Source organism: Vulpes lagopus, chromosome 1, assembly GCF_018345385.1.
Source record: "Vulpes lagopus strain Blue_001 chromosome 1, ASM1834538v1, whole genome shotgun sequence".
Taxonomy (NCBI): domain Eukaryota; kingdom Metazoa; phylum Chordata; class Mammalia; order Carnivora; family Canidae; genus Vulpes; species Vulpes lagopus.
This window is the reverse complement of record NC_054824.1, coordinates 96,534,700-96,559,020: the sequence shown is the minus strand read 5'-3', so window position 1 is coordinate 96,559,020 and position 24,321 is coordinate 96,534,700. Positions and strand designations below refer to the sequence as shown.

General features: G+C 42.1%; 2 protein-coding genes across 5 annotated transcripts in view; one reads left to right on the top strand and one right to left on the bottom strand.

The window, feature by feature from the left end:
- Nucleotides 1-248: 248 nt before the first annotated feature.
- Nucleotides 249-6,084, bottom strand: RPL24 (ribosomal protein L24). The gene is made up of 6 exons (XM_041722697.1): nt 5,980-6,084; nt 5,778-5,853; nt 5,165-5,275; nt 2,107-2,243; nt 1,650-1,713; nt 249-373 (listed from the first exon to the last, which is right to left on the bottom strand). Exons 1-6 carry the CDS (start codon nt 5,982-5,984, stop codon nt 293-295), a joined length of 474 nt encoding a protein of 157 aa, XP_041578631.1. The 5' UTR covers nt 5,985-6,084; the 3' UTR covers nt 249-292.
- CEP97 (centrosomal protein 97) overlaps nt 5,981-24,321 on the top strand; it is a 41,264-nt gene continuing 22,923 nt past the window's right edge. For 2 of the 4 annotated variants that reach the window (XM_041722576.1, XM_041722451.1), the window contains exons 1-2: nt 6,147-6,281; nt 23,974-24,146. In XM_041722576.1, coding sequence (XP_041578510.1) covers nt 24,104-24,146 — 43 coding nt within the window. In that variant the 5' untranslated portion in view covers nt 6,147-6,281; nt 23,974-24,103. Of the gene's footprint in view, nt 6,282-23,973; nt 24,147-24,321 lie in introns of all 4 variants that reach the window. The other 2 variants (XM_041722502.1, XM_041722391.1) reach the window with 1 other exon arrangement.

Sequence of the window (24,321 nt, the reverse complement as noted above, 5' to 3'; positions counted from 1 at the left end):
ATTGGTAAGCACGGTCTACTCCTGTGCTAGCGAAGTTGTACTCTTCATTTAAACTTACTTTCTGGAAGCAAGAGCAGATTAATAGTACAGTTAAAGTTTTAAGCACTTTTACTCAGCTACCAACTAATGGTAAGAGGTGAAATACCGGCGAACAAAAGGCAAGCCCACTACAAAGTAAATTTTAGTCCCGCTGTTTACCGTAGTATAGGCCCAATATGTTGTTTTGAGAGTAAAAAAACACCAGGATCTAGATAGAGTCAGATGTTTATTTAAAAATCTGATCCACTAAAAGTTAGCGTTTTCCACCAACTCGGGGTGCGGAAACCTTCACAGGCTTCACAATCTTTTGCTTAGGTGCTGCCTTTGTGGGAGCCTGTAAAACAAGTTAAGTGACATTATTCCAATGCAAGTTTTAAAATCACCTCTCATATCGATCCCTTATGTATTCCAAGTTCCTTTCCTTATTAATTACATTCCTAATATTCTTAAGACCTACCCTCCCCCTAAAAAATTAAAGTCTACTTCTATAGATGTAAATGAAACACAACAATACTGTCACAGAATGGAAGGGTTATGTGAGGTGACACAACAAAATGCAGTGCGGGATCCTGAATTGTGTCCTTAGAACAGAAAAAGTTAACCAAGACCAATGGCTTTGAAATTTTACTATGGTTTTCTAAATAGATTAACATTGAAAAAAGCTGGGAAAATTCTATACTAAAGCCACCTTTATTTTTCCCTTCTCCAACTTTTGTTTGGCAGACTCATTTGGCTCAGGTAGAGGGACCTCTGAAATCACTCACCCCCAAACCAGTTACGAACATCATTTTCACTGGAGCTTTGCACTAAATTCCTTTTTTTAAAAAAAATTTATTTACTCATGAGACACAGAGAGGCAGAGCCACAGGAAGAGCAAGAAGCAGGCTCCCTATAGGGAGCCCAATGTGGGATTCAGACCCTGGGATCAGGCCCTGCACTAAATTCCTTAAAAACAGGGAACTTGGACAGCCCAGGTAGCTCAGCAGTTTAGCGCTGCCTTCAATCCAGGGCCTGATCCTGGAGACCTGGGACTCCATCCCTCTGACTGTGTCCCTGCCTCTCTCTCTGTCTCTCTCATGAATAAATAAATAAAATCTCAAAAAAAAAACAAAAACAACAACAACAACAACAAAAACATGGAACTTTTTAGAGGCCTGGGTGGCTCAGCAGTTGAGCCTCTGCCTTCAGCTCAGGGAGTGATCCTGGAGTCCTGCATCAGGCTCCCTGCAGGGAGCATGCTTCTCTCCCTTTGCCTCTCTCTGTCTTTCACAAATAAATAAATAAAAACTTGGATCTTTCATTAACCACAATTTAGATTAAAAATAAATCTTCCCGTTATTATTTATTAGGTAATCTCTATACACAATGTGGGGGTTCAACTCACAACCCTGAATCAAGAGGTGCATGCTCTTCCAACTGAAGCTGGGTGCCATTCATTGATTGATTGATTCATTCATTCATTTAAAGATTTTGTTTTTTAAGTAATCTCTACACCCAACATGGGGCCTGAACTCACACTCCTGAGATCTAGTCGCATGCTCTAACAAGTGAGCCAGCCAGGGCCCCTCCTGTTGTTTCAAATAACAAAAATCAAGAAAACTCATAATTACCTTAGCAGCAGCCATTGCTGTCTTTTTAGATGCTTGCTTAGCCTTTTTTGCTTCCTTGGCAGCCCTGTGGGATTAAAAATAAGGCAAAGTGTTTTACTCCTTAAGAGTACAGCTTATTAACAAGGAGCTAGAGTGTTTTGGAAAAGAATTACCATATTCCTTCCCCAACTGCCAAGTATTTGTAGGATAAATCCAAAGGGTCTGTCAATACATGTCATTAACCAAGTCAGCCTAACATAGATTAGATTAGAAGTTGTGCAGTAGCTTTAACTGCATACAGAATTTCAACAAATCATTAAATACTATATGATTAAACTCAATGTTTAGGACTAGCAATTTCTATATAGATTGAAGTATCAATACACAATATCAAATTAGATTCCTATGCCTATAACTTCAAATATAATCTATAATCCACCCCCAGTAGCTGAACTCCTCATAATGAAGACTTCCTCACCTGATGGCCTGTTCTCGTTGAGCCTTCCTAACTTCAGGTTTCTGATTCCTCTTAGCCATTATATCAGCAAGAGATGCCCCAGTGATGGCCCTCTGGAATTTGACTGCACGGCGGGTTCTTTTCTTTTGAATTTCTTCCTACAAAGCAAGATGGGAGCATACTTATGAACCTTGCTTCAGGAGTACGGGAGAAACAGTCTTATGACTTGCATTTATTTGTCTGAGTGTGCTTGGGCTGCTACAACAAAATACTAGACTGAGCAGGTGGTAAATAACAAATTTCTCACAGTTCTTGAGGTCTAAGTCAGGATTACAGCATGCATGGTCACCTGAGGACCCTCTTGTTGTACCTGTTATCACACGTTGGAAGAGACCAAGGGAGCTCTCTCTTGGGCATTTTTTTTTAATATTATTTTTTTTTTAATTTTTATTTATTTATGATAGTCACAGAGAGATAGAGAGAGAGGCAGAGACACAGGCAGAGGGAGAAGCAGGCTCCATGCACCGGGAGCCCGACGTGGGATTCGATCCCGGGTCTCCAGGATCGCGCCCTGGGCCAAAGGCAAGCGCCAAACTTATAAGGGCACAATTCCTATTTCTGAAGGCAGTCCCTCCCAAAGGTCTCATCTCTCAACGCTTTGAGGGGTAGGTCTCAACATACGAATTTTAGGAGTTTACATTCAGATCATAGGAACCTTCAACTAAAATATCATGCAGTCATTTGAAAAGAAATATATAAAGAATATATGCAAAACACTGCAACAGGCAGGTTAAGTTTTCAAATTAAAGATTGGCTAAATGATCTCTCAGATATCCTGGCCATTTACTACTTTAAAGATACAAAAGTTAAACTCTGATGAAGTTAACTGGATAGTACTTCAAAAATGATTTAAAAAAAAAATATATATATATTTAAGAGATAGTGGGAGGCCTGGGTGGCTCAGCGGTTGAGCGTTTGCCTTCAGCTCAGGGCATGGTCCCAGGGTCCCATGATCGAGTCCCGCATCAGACCCCCTGCATGGAGACCGCTTCTCCCTTTACCTGTGTCTCTCACGAATAAATAAAATCTTAAAAAAAAAAAAAAAGAATTTAAGAGAAAAAAAGGAGGGAGGGACAGAGGGGAGGAAAGAAAGAATAGAAAGCAAGCAGACCCCACACTGAGTACAGAGTCCAGGAGGGCTTGATTCCACAACCATGAGACCATGATCTGAGGAGGAAACCAGGAGTCAGATACTTAACAGGCTGAGCCACCCAGGCACCTCACTTCAAAAGTGATTTCAGTAAGACCATTTATCTTCAAGAATATATTTCTGGGAAAAAAAAAAAAAAATCAGATCTCAACTCACCTATTTTATTTTTACTTAAAGTACTGTTGCTGGAAGAAATAGTGAATTGGAAAATGATTTATGACAGGAAAGCTACTAAGTACTAGGGAATGTCCAGGAATTAAGACAGCACAATTCAAACTTTTGCTAATAAAAGACATGTAACATTAATCATCTTAAAAGCATTTTTAGGGGATCCCTGGGTGGTTCAGTGGCTTAGCGCATGCCTTCAGCCCAGGGCGTGATCCTGGAGTCCCGGGATCGAGTCCCACATCAGGCTCCCGGTATGGAGCCTGCTTCTCCCTTTGCCTGTGTCTCTGCCTCTCCCTCTCTGTATGTCTATCATGAATAAATAAAATCCTTTAAAAAAAAAAAAAAAAAGGCATTTTTAACTGTATTAACTCAGTGGCATTAAGTACATTCCCAATGTTGTGTGCAACAACCAGCACTGTCCATCTCTAACTTTTTCATCACTCCAAACGCCCCATTGCTTCCCCTGCCCAGCCTCTAGTAATCTCTACTTTGCCTTTATGAATTTGTCACTATATGCACCCCATAAATGTGAACTTAAACAATATTTGTACTTCTGTGTCTGGCTTATTTCACTTAGTATGTCTTCAAGGTTTATTATATTGGCTAGTTACCAGTTTTTTAAGGCTGAATAATATTCCATTGTGTGTGTGTATTGTTTTGTTATCCGTTCACCCATAGATAGGCCATTTGGGCTGTTTCCGTATTTTGGCTATTGTGAATAACCAGTGCTATGAACACTGGTATATTAGTTATCTGTCTTGTGGCACCTGAGTGGTTCAGTCAGTTAACCATCTCCCTTTGGCTCAGGTCATGATCCCAGGAGCCCTGAGCCCCAGAGTCCCACATTGGGCTCCCTGCTCAATGGGGAGCCTGCTTCTCCCTCTCCTGCTGCCTGTGCTGTCAAAATCATAACAAGAAAAAAGAAAAAGAAAAGTTATTTGTGTTAGGTTCCTGCTTAGTTTCCTTGGGTATACTCCTATAAGTAGAGTTGCTGGATATAGTTCCATTTAGCTTTTTGAGAAACTGTGAGACCATTTCCAGTGCCTGTACCATCTCACATTCAGCAATGCACCAAAGTTCTGATTTCTCCACACCTTCAGCAACATTGGTAATCTTCCCTTTTTTGGATACGGACTATCCTAATGGGTGTGTCAAATCTAAGTTAGAAATAAATTTCTCCTTCCTCTGAGCTCCCACAATACCTACTGGTGTCCTTCACCCAGAAGGTGTTCACTAAAATATTCTGAGCCTCCTGGACACTAATCCTACTGCCAGGGCACAAAAACCTCTCCTCAAAAGTCTCCATCACGGTCAAAGAGCGCTTCAAAAAACAATCTTGAGAACAAACCAATATGATGAAGATTCCAGTGACAGCCCTTAGAACTAATCCTGTAAACCTTCAAAACCAAATAACCATACTACTTAACTTCCACCCACTGGAACCTCTGAATTACTTCTACAGATGTGTACTTAATAGCATTTACCTACTTTGGCAAGGGGATGCTTCTAAATTTCAATCCGACGTTCCCGTGAGCCTGATGTATAAGGAGACGAGCGTACCAGTCGTCTTCGCTTCACTGATGCTTTGCAGCCTAAGAGCACTCTCCCGTCCTGTCTCCTTTACTACAATTTTACAGGGCGGCACCTGATGCTGTTTAAATTTAAGAGCCCCGCCCCCCGACCAGACTGCAGTTAACTTACCGACTGTCCCTTTTTGTGCTTTCTTCTGTAGAGGACAGTCCAGTTGATCTGCCGAGGGTTCCTCTTGGAAAGGAAGGCCGACTCGCATTTTGCGTTAAGAAACTGGAAGACCTGCAGGAACAAGTCCAAGGCGGTCAGCTCAGCTTAGAACCCTCCAGACTCTCACTTCTACCGCTTCCCTGGCCCAGAGGCCAAAAGGCTGTGTGCGGGTGACGGCCGGCGGGAGCGGGTGGCACCCCGAGGCCTTGGGACATCCGTCCTGCCAACACGGAAGCCGGTGAACCGAAGCTCCCGGGGCAGGGAAGGGCGGGGCATCCGGGAGGCATCCAGCCCGGTCCCTACGCGGGTCCCAAGAGGCCTGGTGCCCCCAGCACAGCCAGCTACTCGGGCCGTCCGTTTCCCGGGCCACCGGAGTTCCCAAACTCTAACCTCCGACCTCGCTCACACTACGTCCAGCCTCGGAAAACGGCTCACTCAGAGGCTTCCGATCCCAACAGCCACTGCACCCGCGGCGCCCGAAACAAGCGCCTCAGGGGCCGGGAGCGAGGGGGACGTGCACACGCTTAGACCCAACCGGGCCGCTCCCCTCCCAGGAGCGCAAGCTGCCTTTCACCTTCCCGTCGGTCCTGGCGTAGCGCCTGCCATGTCCGGGGTAAATCTTGTACCCACTGAAACTGCACAGCTCGACCCTGTAACAAAAAGCCAAGAGAGCCCGTTAGGGGGGGTGTCGACGGCAAGGGGCGGCCGAGCCCTGGACGTGCGAAGGCGGCTCGGCCCGAGGATGGAAGCGGATTGCGACCCGGGGTCTTGCTCACTTCATGGCTGCGGCGTCCGGGAAGACGGCGAGACGGCGAAGAGAAGGAGAGCATCATGGGAAGAAGCCTTATAAGCCGGCCGGCCGAGCCCCTCCCCGAGTCCCTTCCGTAACCCCGGCGCTCGGCGATGACGTCAGCCATAGCCGCCTCCTTCCGCTGGGGGCGGAGCCGGCTCGCGGGGCGCGGGGCGAGCGGTCGGTTTCTCGGTCGTGGCGATTCCTGCGGTCAGGGGGTCCTGAGCGTGGTCCTGCCGCGCCGAGTGGGACCCGCACAGTCCGGTGACCGACAGCCAGTACCCACAGGTAAAACTTCAAGTCACACAGCGTCCGTGCTGCCCCACGAACTTCGCCAACAAAATCAGATTTTAATGGCTTCAGCTTTGGAAAATAGTAATGCCGTCTGAAGTGGCTCCCACGCCTTGCGCTGATTGGCATTCACGGAGTTCTCTTTCTGCGCTAGGAATTATGCTGGGGCATTTGCACGCATTTGTGTAGAGTTTACAAAATCCCCAGTGAGTACGCGCCAGGCCCTGCGAAGCGACGCCGCCTGTCCGGGAAGAGCTAGGCGTCGCCTTCCGCCTGTTGCAGCCCAGGGCCGGTGGTGGACCAGTGAAGGGCAAAGCCCTTGCCCGGAGGCTTGGGAAAGGGAGCCCTGGCCAAGCCCGCGGGGGGCGGGGGGGGCAGTGCCTCAATAGCTTGAACCCTCCCGTGACGCTAGAAACGAGCATGTTGGGGGTAATGGAAGGAGGCAGTCCTTGAATTGCGTGTTGCAGGATTTGACTAGGAAACAAAAATGCAATGATTGATGCTGCCTGTGTAAGCTGCTCGCTCTAAAAAGCATCGGTAAGTGGTAGGTGGAAAGATTTGTAAAGTCCAACGAGGTGGCTGACTGATGTTAAGAAAGCTGCACGGTTATGCTGGAACCAGTCTCAAGAATGAGCTCATAGAGGGGCACCTGGCTGCTCAGTCAGTGGAGCGTGTGACTCTTGATCTTGGGAGTGAGTTTGAGCCCCACCTTGGGCATAGAGATTACCTAAAAATAAGATCTTAAAAAATAAGAATGAGTTAATAGAGATCAGCGTGGAATCAAAAAGCAAAGGGGAGGAATTTGACATTCCAACCAACTCCTACCAGTTTTTCAGAATACCTGGTTACTTGGAATACATTGTTTAAATAGACTATGGGCAGATGGACGCCTCAGGCTCCCATGGCTTGATGAATTTAGCTATGACATTCATACAGCTCTCTTTGTTTATTATTATTATTATTTGCTCTCTTTGTTTCAAATCACTCCTGATTAAACAGATGTTTGATCATTTGAAAAAAAAAGAAGAAGAAAACGACCTGGCTTCTATAGGTAATAAGGCCCAGCTGGAATGAGTAGAGGATGGGGCCAAGATTTATAAGCAGGAATTTGGTCCACAGAACCCCAGGATTTATGGTACCTTCCCAAGCATTTTAGGAAGATTTTATTTTACTGGTCTTCAAAGTTAAGTTTGGCCTGAGTAGCTCTGTGGGGGAAAAGCAGAAAACTAGACCATAGGGATTTTAGGGCTTTTACTCTTCCTTGGAGGGCATTGTTGAGCTGGCATCTTAGTGTTCTTTGTAACACATTATATATATCACACCTTAAATTATGCTCGCTCTTAGAATAAGAAAATATACAGAAGCCTCTAAAAGTATTTTATATACTGTCATAAAATGGCTTCCAACGCCATCTATAAATTTCTGGTGACTTCATCCTTATACTCTCTCTTTCTCTCTCTCTCTCTCTCTCTCTCTCTTTGTTTATTTTTTTGGAGCCTGATGCGGGGTTTGAACTCACAACCCTGAGATCAAGATCTGATCTGATCTGAGACCAAGAGTTGGCTGTTTAACCAGCTGAGCTACTCAGGCACCTGTTGACATTCTCTTTTATTGGCAAAAGGCTCAGCTGTCCTTCATTCTCTCTCTCTCTCTCTCTCTCTCTCTTTTTTTTTTTAATGGAGCAATACTGAACCAACATTGGCCTTCTCAGCCTCCTGTATCTCCTGAGAACAGAGCATTCTGCTGTTCGTTGCCTCTTCACCTTTCACTATACTTACTTGCTATATTGGTTTCCTGTGGTCAGTGTAACAAATTACCGCAAACTTGGTACCTTAAAAGTTCAGAAATGTATTCTTTCGTTTCTGCAGGCTAGAAGTCTAAAATATCACTGGGTTGAAATCAAGTATCCTTGCTCCAGACTCTGAAAGCTCAGGGGCAGAACATGTTCCTCATGTTCCTCTCTCTTCTGTTTCCACTCATATAAACCCTCTGGAATTCTATATGAGAAACTATGAGATCATATATGTTTGTTGGTTTAAACTGCTACGTTTAGGGGCGCCTGATTGGCTCAGTTAAGTATCTGCCTTCTGCCCAGGTCATATACCAGGGTCCTGGGATCAAGTTCTGAATCAGGGAGCCTGCTTCCACCTCTCCCTCTGCCATTCCCCCCTGCTGTGCTTATGCACGTGCACTCTCTGTCTCTCAAATAAATTCTTTTTTTTTTTTTTTTTTTAAAAACTATGTTCAGGAATATTTTGTCGACATAGCAATAGATAATTAATAGAGAAGGTAAGGAAAGTGGTTTTTTTTTTTTTTTTTTTAAGATTTATTTATTTATGACAGAGAACGGCAGAGACACAGGCAAAGGGAGAAGCAGGCTCCATGCCGGAGCCCGACGTGGGACTCGATCCCGGGACTCCAGGATCGCAACCTGGGCCAAAGGCAGGCGCCAAACTGCTGAGCCACCCAGGGACCCCTAGGAAATTGTGAAGATGGGAACTTAGTGAATAATTATATCATTTATCCAAAGGTCAGATAGGAGAAAGCATGTTTGTGAGGCAAAGGGTCAATTTTGCAAAGTTGGAGCTCAAGGTGCCTATAGCACGTTAAGGTGGAGCTGTGTTTTAGGACGTTAAACAAGTTCAAAAGAGTATTCAGAAAAGGATATATTTTAAGAGTAATGGACATATAGGTGATAGAATATGTGTGATAACATCACCTAGTGTTACAGGCTGGCTTCTTTGGAAGCGCTTCCTGAGACTGTGTTTAGCATGCAAGATGTTCATTAGGGATCAAGTCCTGTGAAAGGAGAGGGGAGAAAGCAATATGAAGCAGCAGTTAAATAAATTACTGGTCTAACTAAACCTCAGTCAATCCCAGCAGGAGCTCTTGAACAGTTATTGCCTGTCAGAGCATTCCATGTTGGGCCAAATAATCAACCCTGTTTATACCCCCACCTTGTCCCTGGATGTGTGTTGCCCCTAGAGAGATCATGAGCCAAGTAAAGTGGTTCTCAGTAGCTAAGCCAGACCCTACTGCAAGTTGAGGATGCCAGTGACAATGATCAGTGTCCACTGTTCGGCAGCAAGCCTTTGCTTGAAGAGGGATATGGATATTGCATCTCTGTGTCTACCAACTCTAGAAAGAGCAACTAGAATGAGTCCGTGCAAAAGAATCCAGGAATACCAATATTTAAGGGATAGGGGAATGGAGAGAGAATTATCTGAAGAAGCCTGGGCAGATGAGGTCAAAGGAAATAGAGATCCATGATAGTCACTTCAGAGAAGCCTATGGAAGAGACTTGACAATGCTAAAAGCCACATAAAGTTCTAGTAAGACAACGACAGGAACATAAACATGAATGCCTTTGGAATGACTTTACATTGCATTTTTAGTGTTTCTTCCCATAGAGTTCTCTTCACATGTGTGGGAGGGACATACCTTTTTTAGAACCTACTACCATAGTTCCTGGAAGGCTGGTCAGTCCCAAGACTCTCAGGCATTGACTTCAGGGAAGGCTTTGAAAGGAATGCCTAATAACTAAACTAGAAAGTAACTGGTTTATTTTATTTTATTTTTTTTAATTTTTTTTTTAATTTTTATTTATTTATGATAGAGAGAGGCAGAGATATAGGCAGAGAGGGAAGCAGGCTCCATGCACCAGGAGCCCGACATGGGATTCGATCCTGGGTCTCCAGGATCACGCCCTGGGCCAAAGGCAGGCGCTAAACTGCTGCGCCACCCAGGAATCCCAATTTTTTTTTTTTTTTTTTTTTTTTTTTTTTTTGTGATAGTCACAGAGAGAGAGAGAGAGAGGCAGAGACACAGGCAGAGGGAGAAGCAGGCTCCATGCACCCGGAGCCCAACGTGGGACTCGATCCCGGGTCTCCAGGATCGCGCCCTGGACCAAAGGCAGGCGCTAAACCACTGCGCCACCCAGGGATCCCTTAACTGGTTTAAAAACTATATAGCATTGGAGCACCTGGGTGGCTCAGTCAGTTAGGCAGCTAACTTTGGGGCTCAGGTCATGATCCCAGGGTCCTGGGATTGAGTACCACATCAGGCTCTCTGCTCAGTGGGGACCCAGCCTCTCCCTCTGCCTGAGGCTCCCCCTGCTTGTGCTACTGTGCATGCATGCACACTCTGTCATATAAGTCTTAAAAAACAACAACAACAAAACTATACGGCATTAAAAAGTATGAAGTTGGGGCACCCAGGTGGCTCAGTCAGTTAACTGCCTTCAGCTCAGGTCATAATCCTGACCAGGGTCTTGGGATTGAGCCCCATGTCAGGGTCCCTGCTCAGCAGGGAGCCTGCTGCTCCCTCTGCAGCTCCCCTTGCTCTCTCTCACATGGTGTGTCTCTCTCAAATAATAAAAATCTTTAAAAAAAAATGTGAAGCTTTCTTTAAAATTATGAAGCATTAAGGGATGCCAGGCTGGCTCAGTTGATAGAGCATGTGACTCTGGATCTTGGGGTCATGAGTTCAAGCCCCACATTGGGTGTAGAGATTACTTTAAAAATTAAAATTATGAAGCATCATTAAAATAAGTTACGAGTATTCTTTAAAATCTAAGTCAAGTATTCATATCTAACTACTAATTATATGATATACAGGGGACAGGAACATGTGAAACAATTCCACATGGATGCAATTGGCATCTGTAAATTGAAAGGAGATTAGAGCCTATGGATAGGACTACCTGCACAAATAATTTCCAGTGTAAAATGAAAGAGGAGTCCCCTTTTTCAAATATCAGGATAAAGGTATAAAATAACTAAGCTATTTCCTTTCTTCAGTAATCTATCTCTTGACCTCTCATGGTGTTTTTTCATTTGCTATTTAAATTTAACGTCATCTCCCTCAGGCAAGGACATTTGCTAGGGCTGTGCAGCCCCTCAGGTGCCCAGGGACCCGCCCTGTCACTTGATGCGTGTACTGGAACACACGGGGCCCGGCCAGCTTTTGGGTTGCTCCTACTATGAAGTTCTAGACCAATATGTTACACCCCACAGAGGGTGGGAGAAGGCCACGGCCTAACCCATATGGAATAGGCAATCCTGTGGGATGTGTTATGTACATGGGTCCTGGATGGGGTGGGCATCCAGCTGCTTGCGGGATGCATGGCAGTGCCCCTAGCTTCGGTGAGTGTAGTGCAGGAGCTAGTGTTAGCAAACTGCAGAACCAGCCACTCTGAACACTCACTAGAAAGTGTGGCAGCCGGAAGGGGACCTGCCTGTGAGCTGAAGCTCCAAGGCCCAGGCATATGCCCTATTGTCCACGTTGTACTTCACTTACAGAACACAAAACAATGATCGCTTTCCAAGACAGCAAGTGCAGAGCATTAAACCCTAAGTTTTCTGGGCATCAGGCCTGTGCAACTGCATTGGTTCCACAACTTGAAAGTGGCTCTACCTATGGATAAAAAGAAATTAAGAACTTCCTCAACCAATTGCAACATATGGGTCTTATTTGAGGCCTGATTTGAACAAACATACTGGACAGACCACAGGGGTAATTTGAATACAGACTGGATTTTTGATGATACTAGGATATATTGTTAATCCTTTCGGTGTTTTTTTTTTTTTTTAAGATTTTATTTATTTATTTGTGAGAGAGACAGAGAAAGAGAGGCAGAGACACAGGCAGAGGGAGAAGCAGGATCCGTGCAGGGAGCCCGATGTGGGACTCGATCCCGGGACTCCAGGGTCACGCCCTGAGCTGAAGGCAGGCGCTAAACCACTGAGCGAGCCACCCAGGGATCCCCTCCTTTCGGTGTTCTAATTGCATTGTGGTCATGTTTAATTTTAAAAAGTGTTCTTATATTTCTAGATATATACTAAATATTTACAGATGAAATATCATGATGGAAAAGAGAAATAGCATGATGGTTGGGATTTGTCTTTTGTTTTAAAGATTTTTAAATTTATATATTCATGATAGACATGGGGGTGGGGTGGGGGCTGGGCAGAGACGCAGAGGGAGAAGCAGGCTCCATGCCAGGAGCCTGATGCGGGGGGATTTATCTTAATATGAGAGAGCAGCCAGTGGGTAAGGGCATGGATAAAAAAATGACCTGGACTGGATAGGAGTTGAAGCTGGTAATAGGTAGGAGTGTTCATTAAAAGAGTCTCTAGGTTGTTATGTATTCTTTTAAATATTTTTCCCTGATAAAAAGTTTCAAACAATTATAATTTCGTTGTATGTAAATTCTACTTTAAAAGAAAGGAAACTGGGACACCTGGTTTAAAAGAAAGGAAACTGGGACACCTGGGTGGCTCAGTGGTTGAGCGTCTGCCTTCAGCTCAGGGCATGATCCCACATCTGGGGATCGAGTCCCACATCGGGCTCCCTGCATGGAGCCTGCTTCTCCCTCTGCCTGTGTCTCTGCCTCTCTCTCTCTCTCTCATGAATAAGAAAATAAATCTTAAAAAAAAAATAAAATAAAAGGAAACTAAAAACATGTTACTAGTTAATGAAATATTGGCTTAATAGGGGACATGTACTGAAACTTCAAAAAAACAAGATGGATGAAGGGATACATAAATGGATAGATGTGTGATAAAGCAAACAATAAAATGATAAAAGAATTGAAGTAGTGAGTTTACGAGTGCTCACAGAATTCTTTCAAATTTTCTAGATGTTGGAAAATTTTCGTAATAAAATGTTGGAAGATATTTAAAGGGAGCCATCTTCTGGAAGAAACTGGTATTACCAATTGGCTCAAAAGTGCAAGAGGAACAAAGCATGGCATTTGTAACTTCAGAATTTATTTTTATTTTTTTTTTTAATTTTTATTTATTTATGATAGTCAGAGAGACAGAGAGAGGCAGAGACACAGGCAGAGGGAAAAGCAGGCTCTATGCACCGGGAGCCTGATGTGGGATTCGATCCCGGGTCTCCAGGATCGCGCCCTGGGCCAAAGGCAGGCGCCAAACCGCTGCGCCACCCAGGGATCCCTGTAACTTCAGAATTTATATATATAATAACTGCTTATTTTTTCTCATATTCTGTTCTCATTCATGAATTCAAGCTGTCTTTCTTTGGCTGGAAATATTTCCTTCCTTCCACTGGCTAAATTCCTACTCAGATTTTACTTCATCTAAAACGGAGATCTGCAAATAGTAAATATTTTAGGCTTTGTGGGCTAACAAGATTGAGGACATTATATAGGCATTTATAAAACGAGAAAAAAATTATCACAACATTTTCATTGATGAGGTTTAAAATATCACAGTATCGAGTATGAGTTTTTGTAAAACAGGTCTAAAGAGAAAAATGAAATTCTTTTGGGGAGAGGTGGAGGATAGACATTTCTCTTAATTAGGGATCAAAGTTATTCCTTACCATTAAAATCAATTACCATTCAAATCCATGTTTGTAATCCTAATCTGTAAGGAGATTTACATTGGAAAATCTATTTTCACTCAGATAAAAACTGGTAAATATTAATATCAATTGCAGGGCATATAATGAGCAGGTCAATCTTTTGTAATGCAATTACAGAATTAGATACTTTTGATATTTTCCTTTTAGAATGATTAGTAATTACTAACAATTGAAAGTTAAGTTAAAGCTCAATTGCAAATAAGAAAAGCTCAATTGCACAAAGGGGTCTTAAAATATAGAAATTTCCTTTGTATATTCATGGAGGTCTTTCAATAGTGCTAAAAATGTAGTTTGAGCTCAAAAATATAATCACTGCAGATTTGTGTGAGAATGGAAATCTTCTTTTTGTTTTAACTTGTAAATCTAATAATGCTATTTTTTTTTTTGCCAAAATGGCTTTACTTTTGCATGTAAGTTTTGCATGTAAGTGCTGTGTTGTCTTATACTGTTAGGTTGAATTCATTAAGCATCATTAAATGATCAAAATTAGTAAATTAGCAAAAATGAATTTTAAAGCCTTGTTAGCATTCCGTAGTAGTGGTCAGAGGAGTTCTTTTCATTTAGAAAAATTTCAATCTTTACTCTGAGCTTAAAAAAAAAAAAATCACTCTTGGGGCGCCTGGGTGACTCAGCTGGTTGAGCATCCCACTCTTGGTTTTGGCTCATGTTAGGATCTCAGGGTCATGAGATTGAGCCCTGCACCCACACAGCTCCATGTTCAGCAGGGAGGAGCTCTGCACCTTTTCCAGCTTGTGTTCTCTTTCTCTCTCTCTCTGTCTCAAATCAATCAATCGATCAATCTGGAAAAAAAATCAGAATAAAACATTATCAAATGCTGTGTGGTAGGGCGTCAGGATATTCAGCTGCTAATTCTGACAAGAATTCATGGACTGACAGCAAATCAAGTCCATGAGAGCAAAAGAAGTTTATTGTTAACACTACTGGTTCAATAAAGCATGGTAGATTCATATGTTTTCCACAAAGTACCTGTTGACTGAGATAATACAATGATGTTATAACCATAGGATTTAACACCTTACATTTTCACAAGTGTTGTAAATCTGTCAGACTGAGCCTTTACTTACTTACATAAGTTATAACACATCATAGCTGATTTCACTTGAGGTATAATCAGTGTTTTCTCAACTTCTTTAAAAATATTCTCAGCTGTTTCATGTAGCCTATTCATAGAGGCTGTTCTTCAGTCATTTCAAACATTGACTTTTTGAATAAACAGACACAAATAAGCGGTCTCAATAACGCCTATCGATTCATTAAGAGCCATGGAAAGCATTCAAAATAATTTTCTTCACTAAATTGACTATCAGTGCTGTTCCCACCATCTTTAACACTTTGCTTTTTAGTCATTCTTATCTAAAAGCTAATGGTCTTAAACTAGTTTATATTTTCTGGATACATTTCTTCAGCAACTGCAGTCAAACATCATTTAATTTAATTAACAGACCTTAAGTAAATGACGTTCCTTCTTTGGCTAACAAATGAGCCACTTGGGAACTTACTTTAGTAGCAGTCTTTCACTCTTCTTTCTGTCTTTGAAGAAATTTTACGATGACAAGATATCAAAATTTTCTGACTTTTCTCATTGATTCCTATGATTTGGGAATATTCTGATGGCTGTTTAATCTGGTAAGGTTGACATATATTGTATTCTTTAAGAACAGATATAATGGTTATTGTATAAGAAACTGCTTTGCAATCTAATTTGATAAAATAATCCATACTTAACTGTATCTTGAAGATGGACTATTTTAAGAATACTCTTTTTTTGTTTTGCATGATAGTTATATATTAGTAATAAAAAAGGTCACAGTATGGTGATATGCATGGTGTTTGAAATGATGTCAAGTAAAATGTGTTATAGTGATTTGTAGTATGTAGCAGTAGTCTGAAGTGATAAGAATGACATATATTATGTCTCGATTATGAATATTCTGTAAATGCAGCTACAGACAATAAGTAAATAAATATGGTTGTATTCCAAAACATTTTACTTATGGACACTGAAATTTGAATTACATATAATTTTATGTGTCATAAAATATTACTATTTTTTTCCCAGCCACATAAAATGTAAAAGTTGTAATTAGCTGTAGACTGTACAAAAGCAGGAGGTAGACTACATTCAGCCCATAGGCCATAGTTTGCCAACCCAAGTAACCAAGGTTACTATATATAGTAACCTTTTTAGTTTATTATTTTATTTGAAGGGATGAAAAGGAATTTGTGATTTTCTTGACCATTTTCTTTTCCCCAGCTTTTCTTTCCTTTTTTTTTTTTTTTAATTTTTTTATTTTAAGTAAGCTCTATGCCCAAGAGGGGCTTGAGCTCACAACCCTGATATTAAGTTACATGCTCTACTGACTGAGCCAGCCAGGCACCTCTTGGGAATTTGTATTTTAGTTTAAAGACATTGCTACTCATATTTCTTCTGTATTATAGACTTTGTGTTGTGGCTGAATATGAAAATCTTAGTGATTTCAAAGTTTTAAAAGTACAATTTCAGAAGAGAAAAGGCTAACATTTGCATTTCTCAGCATATCAATATACTTTATATAGTTCTGCTTGATATTATCCTTTCAACTGGAATGGGAAGAAAAGGTGAAAACTTTTTAAAGGGTAAGAGATGGGCAAAAATAAGTCACAGGGAAATTTTCAAAGCATATGTAATTTATTTTATTTTTTTAAAGATTTTATTTATTTATTCATAGAGACAGAGAGAGGGAGAGACACAGGCAGAAGCAGGCACCACACAGAGAGCCCGATGTGGGACTCGATCCCAGGTCTCCAGGATCACGCCCTGGGCTGCAGGCAGCACTAAACCAGGGCTGCCCTATTTTTTTTTTTATTTTAAAGATTTTATTTATTTGAGAGGGCCAGAGAAAGAACACAAAGAGCAGGAGCATCAGAGAGAGGGGAAGAGGCAGGCTCCCCACTGAGCAGAGAGCCCAGTGTGGGGCTCAATCCCAGGATCCTGGGGTCATGACCTGAGCTGAAGGCAGATGCTTAACCAACTGAGCCACTCAGGTATCCCTCAAAGCATATTCCTTTCCTTTCCTTCCCTTTCCCTTTCCCTTTCCTTTCCAGATTTATTTATTTATTCATGATAGAGAGGCAGAGACACAGGCAGAGGGAGAAGCAGGCTCCATGCCGGGAACCCGATGCGGGACTCGATCCTGGGACTCCAGGACTGCGCCCTGGGCCAAAGGCAGGCGCCAAACTGCTGAGCCACCCAGGGATCCCCTCAAAGCATATTTCTTAACAATATGTATAGTATATACCCATATTTGTTTTAAAAAATATGCGAGGCAGTAGTCTAGATATAGTCCCACCAATAGAGATTGAAAAGAAACACACCAACATATTAACAGTGTCTTCTGGGTAGGAGGATTATAGAAACTTTAATTTTTGCTTGTCTGTTTGCTAAAATTTTTACAATAATACATATTTTTAAAATAAACAGATAATGCTACATTATTTGAAAATAGAAAGTGTATCTTGGACAAAGAGAACATCTCAAGAAATATTTAGATTCCTCTGGATATTATCTTCTTTGTAAAATAGTTTTGAAAACTTGTGTAATACTCTGTGCACAGGCACTGTGTAGCAAAGCTATTCCGATAATTACTATGGATATATCACTTATATATGGCTACACTGTTATATGCCATATATAAGAGGCACATAATTCATCCATACTTTGAAGTTTCTTTCTCTTCAGAGAAGTCTATTCCGAACTGACCAAGTTTTTCATATCTCTAAATGATATCAATGGAAGTCCAAATGAGGTGGACCATACTATATAATAACAGAATAGACTTCAGTATTGAGGTGCCTCAGTGGTTCAGACTCTTGATCTCAGCTCAGGTCTTAATAACAGGGTCATGACTTCAAGCCCTGTGTTGGGCTCCATGCCTGCCCCCCTAAAAGACTTCAGTGTTTGTTTATTTTTGAAGATTTTATTTATTTATTCATTAGAGACAGATTGAGAGGGGGTGGGGAGAGACACAGGCAGAGTGAGAAGCAGGCTCCATGCAGGGAGCCTGACGGGGGACTCGATCCCGGGTCTCCAGGATCATGCCCTGGACCGAAGGTTGGCGCTATACCCGCTGAGCCACCTGGGCTGCCCAAGACTTCAGTATGAATGTATGTATGTGTGTATTTATTTAAAGATTTTATTTATTCATGAGAGACAGAGAGAGAGGCAGAGACACAGGCAGAGGGAGAAGCAGGCTCCATGCAAGGAGCCAGACGTGGGACTCGATCCCAGGTCTCCAGGATCACGCCCTGGGCCAAAGGCAGACGCTCATCCACTGAGCCACCCAAGCGTCCCAAGACTTCAGTATTTAAAAGCTACTTGGAAGTTGACTATTCCTCTTCCCTCCCCCCCCAACCCACTCACCCCTGATTACAGGCTCTCCAAAGAAACAGAACTAATAGTATGTACACAAACATCTAGGAAGAGATTTATTTTAAGGAATTGGCTTGTACGATTATGGAGCCTTCCAAGTCCAAAATCAGCAGGGTGGGCTGGCAGGTTGGAAACCCAGCAAGGAGTCAGTGTTGTAGTTAAGTCCTTAGGCCCTTTGCCACAAAATCCTATGCTGTTTGGCAGAGGTCAGTCTTTTGTTCTCTTCACATCTTCAGTTGATGGGATGAGGCCAACACATATGAAGGGCACTCTGTTTTATTCAGAATCTACCAATTTAAATGTAAATCTTACCCCAAAAATGCCCTCATAGAAACATCCAAAATAATGTTTGATCATATATCTGGGTATTGTGGCCTAGCCAACTGGACATAGAATGAACCATCACACCCTCTCATTTTTATTTTTATTTTTATTTTTTATTTTTTTTAATTTTTATTTATTTATGATAGTCACAGAGAGATAGAGAGAGAAGCAGAGACACAGGCAGAGGGAGAAGCAGGCTCCATGCACCGGGAGCCCGACGTGGGATTCGATCCCGGGTCTCCAGGATCGCGCCCTGGGCCAAAGGCAGGCGCCAAACCGCTTCGCCACCCAGGGATCCCCACCCTCTCATTTTTAAAAATGAGTCAAGGCACCTGGGTGGCTCAGTAGGTTGGGTATCTGACTATTGATTTCTGCCCAAGTTATGATCTCAGGGTTGTGGGATTGAGCCCTCTGTAGAGCCTGCTTGAGCCTCCTTTCTTTCTCTCCCTCTGTCCCTCTACATGCTCATGCTCACTCTCTCTCTCTCAAATGAAAGTTAGAACCTTTTATTTACACAGTCATTTAATTTTCAATTGAGAATATGATGAATCACTTTTATAGGTTATAGGTTTCACTGCCTTTTGGAAACACTTCAAAAAACATGATCAATAAAATACAAATGTGTCAAGGATTCCTGTATTACTCTTTTATACAAAAGACAACTTCTTCACAGTTAATTAGGTAAAGGTACCTGAAAAATATCTCAGAGTGGCTTTATTGAAATTTATTTGTACTTCCACCTTATTTTCTCAGATATTAGCTGATGTATTACCTGGGGAAAAAATAAAAATTTTAGTGTATTATTGAGATGGCCAACTCCTTTATATTCATTATTTTGGTGCTTATGTTTATTTAGAATTAATTTATCCATTTATTTATAACTGATGCTTTAAGACTATTCTGTCCACCAAAGAAATCTTAATTGCTTTAGAGAATGGTGAGCTAGCAGTTTACATCCAGTGGGCATGGTGGAGATAATCATTCACTGGTTCCCTAACCTGTTTTGTTTCCTCTCTCTGGAAGAGCTTCCTGTTTATTCAGCCCTAATCTCTGGACAGAAGCACAAATGGAATCTTTTTATAATAATAAGGCAGAGCAATCAGCTTCTCTGTCCAAATAATATTATTGTAGAATTTTCTTACTGAAATTTTTAAACTTTGTTTCTAACTTTTTTTTTTTTTTAATTTACAGACCACTTCAGTAATCTGAAAGAATTTCAGCCTTTCTTCCAGACAAGTGGACAGAAAAACACACGAAAATATTAGTGTATAGCTTTCTGCACATTTGGGTTTTGTTATCGTGTGACACCTATTAAGTAATAATAATAATGAGGAAAGTTAGTAGTCATTTAGGATTTCTAGATAACCCATGAATAGATATATCATCATATCTATGGGAAGGCAGTCTTTCCTTCCATGTCACATGGAAGAGAAAGACTTACATAGGTCACATATAAGAAAGCAAGACTATAAGAGTCTCCCAATGAATAGTGAGCAAAGAAGAAAACATTTTATTTTATGCACCTAAACTTCACATAAATATTTTTATTGTAAAAAAAATCATTTTCAAATATTTACAGTATCAGAATTTCCCCAAAATTTCTTATATTGAGACAGAAACTAAAGGGACCCCATGAAAAAAACTAGTTTTTTGCTCCTTTTCCTGCTTATATTCTTGCTAAGACCTGCATCCCTGCCATACACATGGCTTAAAGTACCAATAATGTATGTCCTCCTTGTAAATGTCAAGGAGTTAGTGATTTCTTTGGAGTCTTCCAGGACAATAGATAACATCTAAGGAGTGACTAGGTGAGGTCATCATGATGTTTTCTAAGACCAGGTACTCCAGACACCTTGACAGCAAGACCCCAGCTTCAGGGCATAAATGGCTTCTGGAGACACTTGAATACTTGCCCTTGTTTTGACTAGTACCTAGGTGCCTGACAGGACACGTACACCTGACCACCGTCCTCAGAAAAAACTGCAGACCTCAAGCAAAGAGGAGATTCATTTTCCTTTTCCTTGCTGGGTCTCCTAGATGCTCCATCTGTAATCTTCTCTCTATATATCTTCAATAAACTCTGCTCTCACTTTCAGCTTGTGTTTCCTTCTTTCCTGCACAACACCAAGGATCCTGTTGGCTGGTCCTGTGGGACCCCCTTTGGGTCCTCAGACCAGGCCAGTCTGCATCATTAAGAGCTGTGCAGTTTTGAAGCTTTAAAGTTTCAAAATTATTATATTTATTTTTTTTTTTTGAAATATAAGCTCTCATCCTAATTAGAAAACTTCCTTTGGGGACACCTGGGTGGCTCAGTGGTTGAACATCTGCCTTCGGCCCAGGGCTTGATCCTGGAGTCCTGGGATCGAGTCCCACATCAGGCTCTCTGCATGGTGCCTGCTTCTCTCTCTGCCTCTCTCTCTCTCTTTCATGAATAAATAAATAAATAAAATCTTAAAAAAAAAAAAAAGAAAACCTGCTTTGTTTTGTCAAGTTGTATTGTACTATCCACAAACATTGTTCTAGCTTCCTGTCTATCTCTGTTATCTAAACTTGTATATAATGCTCTCCTCTTAAAGGTTATCCTCCACTGTTAAAACAGTCTCCTTCCTGCCACTGTGCTACTATTCAGTTCATCATTGTTATATGAGCAGTTTAACCTTCTAAAACACAAGTTTCATTTTGTCAATCTGTCACTCAAGAACACCAAATGAAAATTAGTGGAATGAATGGTGAGAGGTAAGGTGAGGTCAGATTAGGCTGGCCTTTGAAAGTTGAATTTCAAAAGGGAAGTATTTGAGGAAGGGATTAACATGATATAGGTGTTTTAGTCACCCCTGTAGCAGAGTGGGCAGATGCATTAGAGATGCAGGACATGAGTCAGGGCTTTTAGCTATTGCAGAGATCAGGAACACTGATGATAGGAAAGTGTTATGGAGCCTAGACCTGACCAAAATACAGTGCTACTTCGTTGAGAGGTTCATAGTATTGCTTAGTAGAATCCTCCTATTTGATTTGAGCTTGCAGGTTTAAAAGATATACAAGGTGAGACAATTTAAAGTGTAGCAATTTTATTTTAGATGTACAAGCTGTATCTGAAGCACAAAAGAGTTTCTGCCCTGTGATTTTATTGTGCTTTTTTTTTTTTTTTTTTTAAGATTTTATTTATTTATTCACGAGAGACACAGAGAGGCAGAGACATAGGCAGAGGGAGAAGCAGGCTCCATGGAGGGAGCTTAACATGGGACTCGATCCCGGGTCTCCAGGATCAGGCCCTGGGCTGAAGGCGGCACTAAACTGCTGAGCCACCTAAACTGCTGGGCTGCCCTGCCCTGTGATTTTAAAGGGTTGCTGGTTCACTTAGGATGTGGGACTGCCCAGAAACATCTGGCCACTGTTTTATGGATCCATAACTATACTTCATTGACTTCGTAAAAGGAGTACTTTCCTCTGCATTCTGGGTCAGATGAACCAGACAAAATTCTAATTCTGCTATTTCTATACACTTAGGAACCTGTGCTCCTCAGGGACCCTCTGGCCCAGGATCCCTCTCCCAGGTTATTATCCTGCCAAATTGGAGAGAACTGTAAACCCTTTCTGTCTCCCTGAGATAGAGACTCCCCTCAATCCTCACCAGATATTCCAGAGAACAAAAGTAGGAGGTAGTACTAAAACTTGCTTTGTTCTTATACCTTTATACTAAGATTGTGCTTTCTAAATAAGGAGTCTCTTGGTTAGATGAGAAAGATTCCTAGTCTTTTTTTTTTTTTTTTTAAGATTCCTAGTCTTAATTACCTCTTCAGAACTAGGAAATTCGTCTTCAGAATACAACAGTGAGAAATAGAGTAAAAGAGTTAAGGTGGGTGAGAGAGGAAGACAAATACCATATGATTTCACTCATGTGGAATTGAAGAAACAAAACAGATGAACATAGGGGAAAGGGAAAAAAAGGGAGGCAAATCATAAGAGACCCTTAACTATGGAGAACAAACTGAGTCTTGATAGAGGGAAGGTGGGCAGGGAGATGGGTTAAGTAGGTGATGGGTATTAAGGTGGGCACTTGTGATGAGCACTGGGTGTTATATGTAAGTGATGAATCACTAAATTCTACACCTGAAACTCAGTTTTTAAAAAATTTATTTACTTGGAGGGGAAGAGCAGAGGGAAGGAGAGCAGCAGACTCCCCGCTGAGCATGAAGCCCAACTTGGATCCCCACCATCCTATGACACCAAGATCATCACCTGAACCAAAATCAAGAATCAGACCCTCTATTAACTGAGCCACCCTGGTGCCCCTACACCTGAAACTCATTTTACCATATGTTAACTAATCGAAAATTTAAACACTTGAAATTTAAAAAAAAAAAAGAAAAGAAAAGAAAGGGGGAGGTGTAGTTGCAGAGATCAAAGGAGAACCCAGGAAGGAAGGAAGGCTCACAGGATCAAGGGCCTGGGAATCCAAAAGTGTGAGTTACTGTTATTTTCCCAAGCAGAAATGATCAGAGATTTTGTACATTGCTGCTTCAGAAAGTGGGGAGTTCGAGTAAAGGCTGCAAGAGGGAATGGAGGCATGTGTAATAGAAACTGGAAGTTCCCTTTGTACATTCTATCCTATTAGGTTAGTTTCTCACTTGTGAGAACAGCTTCATTGCCACCTGCCCCCACTTGCAGCCTATGCTAATGTCTTTTTATCTACCTCTGAACTCTTTAGAGTCTACCCATCTTTTAAGTGCTAGTTCAGTTTTACTTCCTTCAAGTCTCTGAAGATTATTGTTTCCATTTCTTTCTCCATTCGCTGAGATCTTGTGTTAATAGATACAATCGTACTAGTTAGCAGGTCATAGTTATAGTAAAAGTGTGAGCCTACTCCCTTTGAGTCAGGCTGTGTAATTCTTGAGTTTGGTGACTATATTGTAAAATTCTTTTGGATACTCGTTGCAAAAATTCTAGGTTCATACTTCTTAAAAAACACCCTTAGGTCCCAAGTTATGTTATTCAAGAACCACTTAAAAATACTGTGCGAGGGATCCCTGGGTGGCTCAGCGGTTTGGCGCCTGCCTTTGGCCCAGGGCGTGGTCCTGGGGCCCCGGGATCGAGTCCCACGTCGGGCTCCGGCATGGAGCCTGCTTCTCCCTCTGCCTGTGACTCTGCCTCTGTGTGTGTGACTATCATAAAAAAATTTTTTTAAAAAAAATACTGTGCGAAACCTTCTATCCCAGAATGCTTTAAATTTTCAAATGAAGTGTATCCGTTTGGCTATCTCGACACGATTACGCAGTCATTCCTCTAGCAGAGTAAGACACTTTCAACTTATTCAGAATTGTCCAAAAAAAGGGGCGGCCACCCCAGAGACTTCTAGCAGTGAGCGCTCCAATTCGATCTGAGACCTTATGATGATCTCAATGGTAAAAGTGTCAAATTTCTCAGACACCTGTTAAAGGCAGCAAAAACGATCCTCTCTCAGTAGCTTGCTTATGTGTCCGGTAAGGGGGCTGACCGGGGCTCCTAAACCCGCTGCGGCTCAGTGTAACCCGAGTTTTACATCATTAGACGCAGGCAGCCGACCCGGCCGTCTGGTCGCGGTGCATCCTGGGAGCTGTAGTTTCCGGCTCCGTCCTCCTGACTCCAAACTCCGAGCCGCTGGAGGACGGTTGCTTGGTATTATTAGCAAGCGGGAAGTATGGCGGTGGCGCGCGGCGACGCGGCTTTGCCCCCTGGAGAAGGTAAGGCGGTCCCTTCCCCCCGCCCCGAACCCTTGAGCCCTAAGGTTTACTCCGTGGAACTAAATTAAATAGTTACCTGGCGGAGAGAAGAAACCTGGGTTTAGGGATGCAGCTCTGTACCAGCTCCTTTGATGCGGGGCTGTGGGCGTCGCGGGGCCGCGCTCCCCTCTGGGAG